The following is a 13,446-nucleotide window of genomic DNA, read 5'->3' as shown; positions in this document are numbered from 1 at the left end:
CGTCCGGGTCCTCAGGTGCTCCCGTCTGAGAGCTCCCAGCTCCCCTGCTGGGCGCCCTCGCCCCCCGCTTCCTTCCGCGGCCTGAATGTCGGTCACGTTAGTTTTCTCCACCGTGCTGCTCGCCCGCTGTTCTCACGGGTTGCTCCTGCAGGCCACCAGGCACAGAGCGGGGGCTCTCGGCCCTTGAGACCTGCCCTTCCCGGCCTTCAGCCGCCTCGTCCGACACGGACTCGGCTGCCCGTCCCTTCGCCCTCCCTGCCTTCTTGTTCGCGGGGTCTGGTCTGATTCCAAAAGTCTCCTTTCCAGAAGTTCGGGAGGCGACAGACACGCGAGCAGGTAGCTTCTCCTGGAAATGCTCCCCCGCCCGCCCCAGGAGAGCCGTAGTTACGGCGCCTGAGTGTAACCTCTCCAGGGTTCCCGCCTGGACTCGGCTCTCGCCAGATGGCGCCCTGCCCTCCTCGGCCTCCCGCTCTGTCCTTTCTCCTGGGAGGCTCGGTTCAGGGGCTGGTCTCCGAGGTCAGGGAGGGCGGCCTTCTTCGCCGAGGCTGTCAGAGAGGGACTGGGTCGCAGGCCACACACCCTCCAGGGATCACTCCGCATCCCAGCATCTCTTCCTCCGCAGCCTCTTGCCGATGAAAAACTGAGATGCAAAACAGCCCCGATGTGGCCGAGCGGGGGCCGTGTCCACCTCTCAGTCCCCGCTCCACACGGCGCCAGGCACTGTCATGCTCTGAGAGGTTATCAGGATCACATCATGACAGCGGTGGAACCTGAGGCTTCCGCCTTGGACCGCTGAGTTCCCTGGGGTCCGCCCTCCGGAGTGGGCGGGGCTCCAGCCCCACCCCGCGCTCTGGCCATCAGTGGCTGTATCCACTGCGCACAGATCCGGAGGCTTTGGGGACTGGGGTTGGACTTTGGTTCAGGCCACAGGGGCCACTTGCAAGTCACCCTGGATGCACAGGACACAGCTCACGGAGACGTATGTACACGGTCTGCGCCCCACCGGGCGCGCGCACCTTGGCCAGGGGAGGCGCACGGTGCGGGGACGCGGGCCATCCCCAGAGAGTGCGGACGCGGCCCCGTTGCTCAGCTTCCGCTAATTGCACTTAGTTTCCTGGTATTCAGGTCTCTGCCCCTCGGGCTCGGGAAGGTGCCGCGGTGGGGACTCAGATGTGGCCCCGAGCTCGACAAATTCCCCTTCGCCCCCGCGGAGGGCCTGGGGCTCGGCCAGGCCAGGACCCACCTTCGAGCCAAAGGCCTCCCCTTCATGCCCCAGTCAAGTGCTTGTGAGTTCTGGTTTCAGGCTCTGGGCTTGGAGTAGCTTGTTTTGCTGTTGAATTTGGTTTGAGTGGGGTTGGGGTTGCCACAGGGACTCAGTTTATTCCATACGCTCTGTTTCCATCCTGTGGGAGGAAAAGCACTTTGATAGGACGCGAGAACCAAGGGTTAGGTCGGTGGGAGGGGCCCCTGGCTCACGCGCCCCCACCTGCCCCGACTGCTGAGCTGGGCCTGCCGGCTGAGCCCCCTTTGGGGCGCCCCCTGCGTCCAAGGCTCCCAGAGCCTGTCCCCCAGCCCCCCACCCCGGCCCCCACGGCTCCCCACCCCTGGTCTGACGACGCCTGGCGTCGCCCCTTGGCTCACTGCACAAACACTGAACGAACACCGACCCTGTCCCACTAGGGTCAAGCGCTGACCTAGGCGCCGGGCCCAGACGCTACCGGGCAGAGCCCCTGAGGGCAGGGGTCGAGCGCAGGGCGCCCGCGAGGACATCGGGCGAGGACACAGCACCCCAACTCAGCCCGGGGCTCCAGGCAGCTCGCAGACATTTTGGGCACCCCCAGAGCTCCCACAGCTCTCAATGGGGCTGGACTGGGGGGCGGGACTCTAGATGCTGGGGGCCCTGGCAGAGCCCCGCCCCAAGGTGCGGGCTCAGAACTGGGAGAATGGGGGCGGGCCTGACGACCGAGGGGAGCTGGGAGTGAGACGCTCAGGCTCACGGACCAGAGCAGACCAGCTGCCCGAGGGCGCCCCCTGTGGCCCCTGTGGCGGCGTGGGCACCACAGCCAGGCTGAGGGTGGGGCAGACGGTGGGGGAGGGGCTGGGGCTCTCCACACAGGCCTCCTGGGCATTGGTGTGCAGGTCACAGCGCCCCTCAGCCTCCTGCTCCTCAGACCCCGCCCCCGCCGGCAGCCCACTCTGGTGTGGACCCCGCGGCAACAGGGCGCCCCAGGAGCTAAAGCCAACGTGGGAAGAACCTCAGGGAAAACCATAAACCCCCTTTTCAAAATGAAATACAACAGGGGGCAGCAGGGGGCGCTGTTGGGTCTTCTTCACTCTGTGCTCTCCACCCCCACCCCGCGGTCTGGAGGCCACCAGGTACCCGGATGCCCCGGCCAGAGAGGCCGAGCCTCCGCACGTCGCCCTCCCAGGATGGCGCTGTCCACCCAGGGGGCGCGCCCCTCGGTACAAAGTTGTCGTTTTCATCCGAAAGGAAAGGATACCAACCCGAGTTCCTGGCTCACAGGCGTCATCAAGGCCACAGAATGAATGCTAGTGAGAAAAACAAAAAAAGGAACAAAAACTATAAAATAAGACCAAAATAAAATGAGGCAAAAAAGACAAGAAAAGGAAAAAAAGAGGTAAGCTATGTAGTTTGGAATTCAGTGACAGCATTTTATAAGAACTTCAGCCCTGAGGTTAGGTTCGGAAGGAGGGACGGGGAGCAGCGGGGTTCAGGGGCTGGTGTCCCCGGGAAAGCCGCCGAGGGGCTGTGGGCAAACCCCAAACACCCGAGGATCCGGACGGGGGACGTTCACGCCAGGGACCAGCGCACGGCGGGGCTGGGACGGGCAGGGAGTCCCAGTGACAGCCGGGCCTGCAGTCCGCCTTGGTGGCCCCCACCCAAGGATGTGACGGATTCCACCCCGTGTCACCGATCCCCAGTCCCACCCGCCCGATTCCCGCCCTGCCAGGGTGCCCTCTCCCGAGGGCGTCACTGTTTAAAACTTTTTCTTTTTTTTCTTTGTTATTGTTCTTGTTTTAAGATTTTATTTATTTATTTATTTATTTTAAAAATATTTTCTTTATTTACTTTTAGAGAGGGGAAGGGAGGGAGAAAGAGACAGAGAGAAACATCAATGTGTGGTTGCCTCTCACGTAGCCCCCACTGGGGACGTGGCCTGCAACCCAGGCATGTGCCCCGACTAGGAATCGAACCTGTGATGCTTTGGTTCGCAGCCCGCGCTCAGTCCACTGAGCCACGCCAGCCAGGGCCGAAACTTTTTCTTTAAAAAGAAAAAACGGCAGGGGAAAAAATGATCTTAAAGGAAAGTTTGGTCATTTTGGACCAAAGGAAAGGAAAGAAGGTCAGTTTGAGAGGAGGGTTTTTTTCCCCCTTAACTTATTCAGGACCTACTTTGTCCAAAAAGAAACTGCTGCTCATTAGGTGACACACCTCCTTGTCACCTGTGACTTTTAAAAACAATTCTTGCAGGGTTTTTTATTCCCCCAAAGAAGATAATAGCTTCCCAATAATAAAAAACTAAAACGCAACCAGACAGCCAACTTTGAAACAAGTTCGGCAATCGCTGGCGGTGACAGCTGCTGGGGGGGGGGCACTAAGGAATGACCTCACTCTTCACCCTCTACATGGGGAAACTGAGGCCCAGGATAGCCAAGGCCATGGGAGTGTGGCAGGGAAAGGGCCGCCGATCCCTGACAACGGGGGCCAGCCGTGCATCCCTGGGACAGGTGTCAGGGGAACAACAGGGACACACTCGAGTCTCTGAGCGTGCCGCAGGCCTGACCAGGAGCCCTCACGCTCTGGTGCCCGCCTCGGCGGCTCCTGTCCACAACCAGAGGAGGCAGGCCCGCCCACAAACATTTGCCTGGAGAGAAGAGTAAAAGGAGCCACCCGGAGGGTTCAAGCCTTTCCCAGGTGTCCTCCCTGCTCAGGGCTCATCCCTCCTGACCCCAGAATTCCAGTCAGCGAGAACCACTGTGCTGTGCTTTAGTCTCTTCTGAGTCCCGTTTTGCTCGGTGGCCCATTCTGCACAAACAGGGGTGACGCTGGCTGGGCGACAGGGGAATGCACGCTGGTGGCCACCTGGCCTGGGCCGTGGCCTCGGACATCCTCAGCCTCCATCTCCTCTAACCTCATTGAACTCATTCGGCTCTGAGCCCCGCCCTGGGACAGGAGGCGTGAAGCCGCCCTTCGCAGGTGCGAGCTGAGGGGTGCGCCCCCAGGGCCTCAGAGCCCACCCCAGGGGCGAAGCCAGGAGGGGGGTGGGGGCGCGCATCTGTCCGCAAAGCCAGGTTTTCCCGAGAAATTCTCCAACTGAATTACACTGGAGAGCCCCTTGGGTCCTCAAACCGGGAAAGTCTGGGAGCGAGGGTATCGGGCAGAGGTGAACCGGAATTCCCACAGGGGCCCCGCCCCCAGGACCCCCCTCAGCCGTGGCCCTCTGCTGCCCCCCTGAGGACATCCCGGGCTGCGCAGTCCCGGAGGCCCGAGGCCCCAGGTGACGCGCTTCCCCCAGAAGGCGGTCTAACCTGCCCGAGAGCGGTAAGAGGCAGCTTCCAAAGCTGGGGCCGCAGCTGAGAGCCGCCCCCGCCCCGTGGGCACGTGTTCGACCCCCGCCAGGACAGGGCAGGCTGCCAGCTGGTTTCTGCAGAGCCCTGAACCGCGCCCTCTGGTGGCGGCGGCGGCGCTACTTAGTCCCAGTCGGCTTCCTCGCTCACGAGATGCGCCTCAGACACGGGGCCAAGTGTGCCCTCCCGCCTTCCTCCCGAGGTGACCGCACGTCACCCTTCAGGATTCAGCCTGGGGTCGTCCCCTGGGGCACGTCGTCCCCCACTGACCCTGCAGAGGGCGCTCGAGCCCTTCGCCCTTCGCCTCGTGCACACCGCCCGCTCACGGCGGCGACCGGACCCGTGCGACCACGGGCTTTTTCTCTACTTGGGAGCCGTTCCTGCTGCAGCACTCGGTGATGCTCCCTCTCCGTCGTGGACGAAGAGGCCTACCAGCTGGTCCCTGTCCTAAGGGATCCACGGCCACGGGAGTGGTGGCGTGGGGACCAAGAAGCCACCCACGTGTTGTCCTTAGCGGGACTCTGCGCAGACCCACAGTGTGGCAGGGGGGCCAGCAGGGGGCCGCCCCTTCCCAGCTGGGGGACCAGGGACGAGTGTCCGAACCTTCCTCAAGCTCAGTTTCCTCTCCCACAAAATGGGGACGGTGTGGACAAACAGAGACAGGCGTCCCATGGGGCAGGCCAGCCTGGCTTCTTTCTGGGAGGGAGGGGACTTCCAGGGACGCACGGCCGGCCTTGGCGGATCGAGGTCATTGAAGGGGAGCGAGTCCCGGGGAGGAAACCCATGTCTGTGGCTGGTTTATAGCTCAAAAAAGAGGGCCACCTCATCCTCTCTTGTGGAAAAAAAAGACACCCCCCACGCCCCCCCCACACACAAAGTTGGTCCCCAACTGCACCCTTCTTCCCTGAGCAGGGCTCGAAGCAGCTGCTTGTTTTTTGCACATGCCAGTTTGGGGGCGGGGGAGGGGAGCAGACAAGGGGTGCTGGGGACAGGTCTGACCTTGGAGGAGGAGCAGGCCGGGGAGAAGTGTCCCCCCCACACCCCGAGGGCCCACACCCAGCGGGAGCCGGGCTCAGGACACCCACCTTTTCCTCCAGCTCCTTCAGGTGCCGCCTCTGCAGCTCCAGCTTGTCCTCCAGCTCCCGGACTCTCTGAAACACAGCGGCTGCACGTCAGGAGAAGCGGCCTCCCGGGTCCTTCCCGGCCCCCCTGGGAGCAGAGCAGGAGCCTCGGGGTGTGTGCACGCACACCCAGCGGGCAGCCTGGCTGGCTGGTGGACACGCACACAGGCTGGGGTTGCCCTCCCCGCTCCCCCAAACCAAGCTCGAGGGCCCCTCCGGCCTCCTGGAGGCTCCCTGGGCCCCCAGAGGAGCTCCGTCCTGACCTCGGTCACTGAGACTGATTCTGCCTGCTCCGGAAGTGCACGGAAATAGAATTATACGGTGTGTGCCACTGAGACAGGGTCTCTTTGAAACATAAACATCAAGACTGGGCCAAGGCTTGGAGGCGCCCTGGGCAGGATGCTGGGATTGCAGTGGCACCGAATTCCGTGCTTTTATGTAGCCGGACCCTGGGGGGGAGTGGGGACAGAGGAGGTGGAGGGGGTGGGCACGGCCGCAGCGTCCACGCCAGACTAGCCCTCACCCTCTCGGAGCCTCACTGCCCTCACCTGGGGACCGGCATCGCCGTCCCCACTCACGGTGTGGGCGTGAGCTTCCCCGAGCCCCTCCTGTGCCGTGTGCCAGCCCCGGCCTGCATCCCCACACTGGAACGCGAGCTTCGAGAGGGCAAGGGCTGGGCACAGAGATGTTAGAAAACCACGGACCGAAGTGGTGTGACGAGAGAAGGGGCGATGTGTTTGTGCGCATCCGCACGGGCCCCGAGGGCTCAGGGCGCCGGACTGAGCGACCCAGACGACTCTATCCTCTGGGCTACCAGAGCCTCGAGGGTCTTCGGGGTGGAGGGTGGCGTGGCACTGTTTGTTAGGAAGCCGTGTGCTGGGGGAGAGGGGCGGCAGGGAGAGGGACAGGATCCCAGGAGGTATTGCAGTGCCCCGTGGCCCCAGCAGATGGCTCTGCAGGCCAGCTGCCGCTGGGACACTGGACACTAAGGCGAAGCGTGACACCAGGGCCCAGTGGGTGGAGGAGGGGAGGGGCTGCCGCCGGTGGGGGGGGGGGCGGTGGCACCCGCACCTGCTGGGCCTGCTGCAGCAGCTCCATGCGCTCCCGCAGCACCTGGCTGTCGAACTCGCGGCTCTGCCTCAGGATCTGCCGGCGCACCTTCTCCACCGAGGCCTGCAGGGCCTCCCGCTGGCCCGCGCTCAGCGCCTCGTCCGCCCTCTGGCCCGGCTCCTGCTGCAGCGCGTCGTACAGCGTGGCCTCCAGCTCCTGGATTTTCTGAGCGGCCGGAATCACACAGGCGGGGGACAGTCACAAATGGGGTGACAGGAACAGCCAGTGCCCCGGCGGCCAGGACCCCGCAGCCCAGGGAGGCTGAGCCAGGCGGGCGCGGGCGGGGGGGTGCGGGCCGAGCAGAGAGGCCACAGTCACAGCTCGGGGGTGAGGGCGCCCCGGGCACACATCTCTGGGAATGTGGCTTCCTGATCCAAGGGCAGTAGAACAAATAAGCCGAACCCACGTCCCTTACACTGTGCGGTTCGGCTGGTCCTTATTCCATCCCTGGCCTTCGACTCACTCCCTGAGCTTGGGAACATGTTCCCCCTTTATGACAGGGGCCGAGGGGGGTCCGTCTCAACTCCCTCACTGCCGGTTTTCAGCCGGCCACTCAGGATGCTGTTTTACCCCAGAGCAAATAGCGGCCGTGTTCTAACTGCCCCAGAGCCCGGACACGAGGGCCAAGGGTCGCTCGAGGTGTCCAGCCTCACGCCCCGGACCTCCCGTCTGGGCTAAGCCCCGGCGACCCCTCTCTGCCTCCCTGGAGATGCTCCTGGAAACAGGGTGTGAGTGTTTCCGGTTGCTGGCCACATTTCTGAGGCATAAACCCACGTCGCAAACGCTTTGAACCGAGAGTGGTCTGGGCAGAGACTGGCCCCGGGCTCCGTAGACGGCCCAGCTTCTCCCCGCGAGGGGCGGCACTGAACCCCATATGCTCGCCGCTGTGGGGGCGCCCCGGACGGGCCCACCACCTCATCACCTCACCCCCACCCCCACCCCCGCCCCAGGAAAGAGTTTCCCTCTGGAATTTGAGTGTCCTCAAAGCCCTAGGACCCATGAAACTTGTGACAAAAACACAATATGGCAGAAGACAGCAAAACAATTTCTGTCCTGATGGCCGGCGGCCCCCGCCATCAGCTCCGTGGCCTCCTGTGGCTGTCCCTCCTTCCTATCGGCAGGAGCCCTGGCTTTGAGGTTTCAGACATGAATAAATATTTCAGTGTAACAAACATAAGAAAGACAGGGTTTTTTTTTTCCATTCGTCTGAAACGATTACCAGAACGGAACAAGCACGTCTAAAGAAATCTGTCTACTTTTGAAAACCATGAGTGATCGGGAAGCCGACAGTTTATCTGCACGGTCGTTCCCGTCACAACAGGAAGGCGGGGTTTTCGGGACTCCCCCACGGCTCGGGCGAGGACCCCGAACGCAGTCTCAGCCCCGAAGGACCAGGCAGCCGTCGCTGCCGTGGCGCCCACAGGGGCCGGACGCCCGCCCGTGAGGACCCCACCTGGTAGGCCTGGTCCAGGGCCTGCTTCCGGTAGTCCAGCTCCTCCTCCAGGTAGCCCTTCTGCCGGCTGAACAGGGCCTGGGAAAGGAAAGGTGCCCGAGGTCAAGAGCAGCGCGAGAACCGGCCCAGTGTGGCTCTTCAGAGCCGCCTGCCCCCCTCGGCCACAGTGACAGCCTCCCCCGGCTGGGGACGCGAGCGAGTCTCGGGGGAGAAGGGGTGGGCAGTGTGCCCTGCCGGCTGCCTGGGGAAGCACCCCCACCGTGGGCCGAGCCTCACAGGCCCCAGAGCCTGGATCGAACCTGCCCCCACTCTCAGCTTCCTTCCTTGTGGGGTCTGCCTGCAGGGAGGGTCCCCCCACCGCCGGCCGTAACCTGGTTCCCAAGCCAGGACCTCGGGAATCCTTCTTGTTCCTCTTGCCGCCGCCTGGTGGCTCCCAAAGACCACCGCCTCAGTTCCCAGGGGCAGCTCTTCCCTCCCACCCCCCCACCACCCACATCACCCATGTGCTGATTCGGGTCACTGCCCCAGGCTCCCAGCCCGCCCTCCAAGCCACACTCCGGGCCCCCTAAGCACTGTCTCTCCAGGTGGCAAATCTCTGTCCCGTGTGAGTAGTGGGGATGCGCGGCTGGAGCTCGTACACTGCAGCCGCTTGGTTTCCCAGATGAGGAGACAGGGGGTCTGAGAGGACCGGGGGGGGGGGGGGGGTGGCAGGGCTGGCCCGGGCGCCCAGCTGCCTGGTGACAGGCAGGAGGACCAGACGCCCAGGCCTACGCTGTCCCTTCCACCCTGTCCTGGCCTCTTGTGTCTACTAAGAAAACTCCAGAGGCCTCTGAGGACTCAGCAACTGTCTCCCAACACCCCCGCCTGGGTGCGCCGGCACCCTGCCCTGTGCGCCCGCCCGCAGAGGCTGGGTGAATAGCCACCCGCAGGGGGCCCAGCACTGCACAAACACCGGCTGCACCCTGGGGTCCCCCCACCCGGCAGCCCAGTGCAGCGGAGGCTAGAGCCCCACTTTCGAGGAAGCTGAGGTCCAGGGTGTCTCTCCTGGACCCTGGCAGCCTGCAGGGAAGACCGTCAGACTGGAGGCCTGTCTCCGTGCCGCCGGAGCCACGGGGCTGGGCGTCTCTGTGTCACCACGTGCCTCTCCCGATGTCACGTGGCACGTGGCTGTCACTCGTGAGCACAGGGCCATATGGGCTTGCAGCAGGGGCCCTGCTTATGTGGTGCTGAACCCCTAAACCAGGCAAGGAGAGCGGAGACTCCCAAAATGCACGGTAAGTGAACAACGAAGTGGAAGGTGGGTAATTCGTTACCCAGAGCGATGCCAAGGCAACAGCAATGGAAACACTCACAAATAAATAACGTGAGAGCAGGTGCCAGCCTTCGGGGGGAGGTGGGGAGGGCGAGGCCCCGGGCTCCGTCCGCCCCTCCCGCCTGGGGGTGGAGCCTTTTACCTTCTCCTTCTCCAGGTCCAGCATCTTCTGGGTCAGGGCCGCCTCGGTCACCTCGATTTGCTTCAGCCACTGGAAAAGAGCAGGCACAGCGGAGCAGCCGTGAGACCCCGTGCCTGCTGGGGCTCCTCCCGAGGCTGGGCGTGCAGGGGACCGCCTCCTGGGTGGGGCTCCCAGCTGCTGCGGGGGCCTGACCGGCACAAGATGGACTCCACTGTGGAAGAAGGAAGGCCCCGAGTGTGGGCGGTGGGGGTCACCGCGGCTCCCACGCCGGGTGCCGTGCTGGTGGCTTCCTGCCTGGGGCCTCACCCGGCCCCCCCCCCACCACCCCTGGGAGCAGCGGCACTGCCCCGTTTAGCAGGGGAGGACGGCTCGGACTTAGTCCCTTGTCCCAGATCACACAGGTGGGGAGCAGGGGTTCTGAACCCCGCCCCTGGCACCGCCCCTCTGCAGCCCCCCAGGGTGTGTCTGACAGCCGGGTGCACCCTGGGGTGCAGGCAGAGCAGAGGTCCAGCTGGGCAGGGGTGCTGGCTGCGAGGGCCTGGGGGCCCCCCACGTGCTAAGTACCAGGGCACACCTGCCAAGGGGCGACGGGAGGCAGGTGTGAAGGCGAGTCCTCGTGAGGAGCCCACCTGGGAGACGGGAGGCAGCCCACCCGGCTGGGTGCCGGGGCTGGCGGGGGAGGTGCGGGGACCCGGGCTGCACCTCAGGCAGGAACGTGTGTGGTCGCCTCCACCTCCTCCCTGCCCCCTGCCCCTTTCCTGACACCCAGGCCCCCTCGGCTGCCCGCTGCTCCTCCTCCTCCCGGAGTTCTTGGTTTCCCGTGGCCAACCCCATTCATCTGCCACTCCCCCCCGCCACTGCTCCCTCTGCCTCTCTGAAATGTCTCCCCAGCCCGGCCTGCAGCACCACAGGCCTCCCCAGTCCCCCTGCACCCACACCCCGACTCCGGGGCCAGCCCCACCCCTCTCTTCCCATAAGTTCCCACCACCTCCTCTCTCAGAGCCCCCCGCCACGCTCCCCCTGCCCACTGCCCCCACCCGGCTCCAGCCTGCTCTCCGCCAGCCCCCAGCCTGCAGGTTCTCGGAAACATGCGTCCACCCCTGGACCTGCCCATCCCATCTCCCCGGCCCCCCGGACAACCTCCGGCCCCCACACGAGCCAAGCTGCCCTCCACCTCGTCCTCCCCCTGGGCCTTCGCACTGCTGGCCATCTCTGCCTGGACCGCCCCACCCTGCCCCATCCCTCCCAGCCCCAGGCCTTCCAGACCCACCTCTGCCTCCTCCCCAAGCCTGGTGCCCTGGAGGGGCCCGTGTCACCGCCACGGTGTGAATGCCCATCACAGCACTCACCTGACAGACCGCCGGTGTCTGTCTCCCTCCCACACTAGCCCTCCGGAATCGGGGACCACGTGGGTGCGTCCTGTCCAGTTTCTCCCCCAGGAAGAGGCGGCTGCCCGACACTGCCGGACACACAGCGGGGGGGGGGGGGGGGGGTGCGGGAGTGGCGGCCCTGGGGGTGCGTGCTGGCCCCATGGAGGAGATCAGACTTGATGAAGCTGCAGTCCCGGAGGCTCCCCCCCAATGTCCCGGGGCACCCAGTCCCCAGGGCGGCCCCAGGGCCAGCAGCAGCAGGGGGCGCCCACAGCGCTGGGGCCAGACTCGGCTGAGAGCGTGTGCAGGGTCTCGGATGCAGATGGTAGGGGGAGCTATTTCATGTTGAATACCCCAACATAAGCAGTCAGGAGAGGAATAAAATTAAAATGGAAAAACCCAGTGTTAAGTTCCTGTGACAGGCTACTCTCTGGACGGGTTTTATAAAACGTAGTGTCAGGTTCCCCCATTGTTCAAGCACAGGTCTGCGGTGCGCATGGCGCATGCAACGAACAACCTCGACCGGTCCTTTCCGGCGGCACGTGGGCGAGGGGGTGAGAGCGGGACTCAGGCGTGAGCACCGCGGGCAGGCGAGGTCCTGGCTTCCACGTCAAGGAGGCTCCCACGTCTGCTGGGCCTCACCCCAGGGGTTAGACCCGGAATGCTCACGTTCTGCGTCTCCCCCAGCAGGGAGGAGGGGCAGGGACCCGCACCTCCTCTGAACCCCGGGGCAGAGGTGGGTCGCCCCAGAAGGCCTGGCAGGGGCGCCCTGCCCCCACCGGCTCTCACAGGCCCACGGGTGCAGGCTCTGATCCCCAGGGCTGAGGGGCGGGCTCCCTCCCGGACCCCAACTTCTCCTGCAGAGAAAGGCCCCGAGACTGACCCCAGGCCACCGGTTAGAGAGCTCGACCGGGCCGCACGCCTAAGCCGCGTCCTCTGATCCTGTTATCAGCGGTGATGTGGATTTTTAAAAAAACTTTCGTCTTTCTGATTGGCTTTGACCTTGAGGAAAAAGAGGAGCGACTCACCGTCACCTGTAAGCCCTCCCGCGTCCTGTGTTCAGGCCTCTCTGCCGGGCACAGGCGCCTCCAGGAGGGGGCGGGGTCAGTGAGAGCGTCCGGGAACATCATGGGACATCAAGTAGCCGGACTGGCACCCCGTGCCCCCGCCACAGGGCACCCTTGCGCCTCTGACTAGGAAACCGAGGCGGACCTGCTCGCTCAGGCGCTCAGGTCCTAGTTTGAGTGACACTTTTTAAACTGCGGAGGGGGCTGACGGAGGCGCGGAGGGCAGGGCTGCTGGCCCCGCCCCCCACCCCGACCCAGGCCTGTTCTTCGGCTGCAGGGCATCGTGTGTATCCCTATTTGTGGGGGACGGTCCCTATTTCAGCACTAAATTCCCACGTCTCCGGAAAACCCCCGGTCCTGAGCCACCTGGCCGGGGCATCGCCCCAGCCGTCCGCCGCCGCTGTCAGCAGGCCCAGGGACCCCCTGTCCCTTCGGGGCCCACTCTCGGTACTGACGGTCTCTCTAAGGGGGAGATGGATGGCGCCTCCCAGACGTTTGATTGTTACTCGCAGACACAGGGCAAGAAGACACTGATGTGAGTGCAGCCCCCAGAACAACTCCAAATGGGGAGTCAGGCCCCCTCCACACGGGCCCCAGGCATCCCCCGCTGCTCCCACCCCCCGCTGGGGGGCTTGGGGAGGAGCTGGCAGAGGAGGGAGGCTGGCACAGAGCGTGGCGCCAGGCTGAGCCCCTTGGCAGGGTTTGGGGCTCAGGGGTAGACGGGCAGCAGCTGGGAGGAGCCAGAGAAAGTGGGTTGGGGGGTGACAGGCACAAAGCTGACAGGAGCCCTGAGCCAGGCAGACCCCCACTTCCTCCACTGTCCGGGGGGCTATGGGGCTCATCTCACTGGGCGCGGAGGGGAGGAGGGGCCCTGAGGAGCTAAGCTCGGGGAGCCAGACTGTGGGTCTGGAACACCCACCATTTGCTGGGGTGCGGGGAGGAGCCCACCGGGAGGCACCCTGGTGGGAGAACCCTCAGCAAGGCTGTGAACTGCCCAAGGGACCGCCCTCCGGGAGACTCTGGGGGTTGTAGCGAGGAAGACCCCCCTCCGCACATGCCCACTGCCCGGCCCCACCCCGAGCCAGCCACCCCTTGTCCCCCGAAGTTCTGCTCCAGCGCCTCCAGGCCCCTACACTCCCCACCCCGGCCCCTCCTGGCAGTGATCCCTCTGCTCCCGTGGGCCCAGTCCTTCCCCCACACTAACCCTACCAGGCTCATGGCTGGCAGCAGAGGCTCAGGGACAGCCAGAGCGCCCCCTGCAGGAGGCCGTGCTGCTGGCAA

General features: G+C 64.7%; 1 protein-coding gene across 3 annotated transcripts in view; it reads right to left on the bottom strand.

Moving 5' to 3' along the window:
* Window positions 1-392: 392 nt before the first annotated feature.
* Window positions 393-13,446, bottom strand: part of JAKMIP1 (janus kinase and microtubule interacting protein 1) — an 89,236-nt gene continuing 76,182 nt past the window's right edge. Inside the window, exons 17-22 of one of the 3 annotated variants that reach the window (XM_036018649.1) lie at window positions 9,729-9,797; window positions 8,275-8,352; window positions 6,783-6,986; window positions 5,676-5,741; window positions 2,506-2,581; window positions 393-1,403 (exon numbers count right to left, since the gene is read on the bottom strand). In XM_036018649.1, coding sequence (XP_035874542.1) covers window positions 2,531-2,581; window positions 5,676-5,741; window positions 6,783-6,986; window positions 8,275-8,352; window positions 9,729-9,797 — 468 coding nt within the window. In that variant the 3' untranslated portion in view covers window positions 393-1,403; window positions 2,506-2,530. Of the gene's footprint in view, window positions 1,404-2,500; window positions 2,582-5,675; window positions 5,742-6,782; window positions 6,987-8,274; window positions 8,353-9,728; window positions 9,798-13,446 lie in introns of those variants that run through there. The other 2 variants (XM_036018645.1, XM_028506818.2) reach the window with 2 other exon arrangements.

The sequence above is a fragment of the Phyllostomus discolor genome, chromosome 1 (genome assembly GCF_004126475.2).
Source record: "Phyllostomus discolor isolate MPI-MPIP mPhyDis1 chromosome 1, mPhyDis1.pri.v3, whole genome shotgun sequence".
In the NCBI taxonomy this organism is placed as follows: domain Eukaryota; kingdom Metazoa; phylum Chordata; class Mammalia; order Chiroptera; family Phyllostomidae; genus Phyllostomus; species Phyllostomus discolor.
This window is presented reverse-complemented; position numbering and strand designations above follow the sequence as displayed.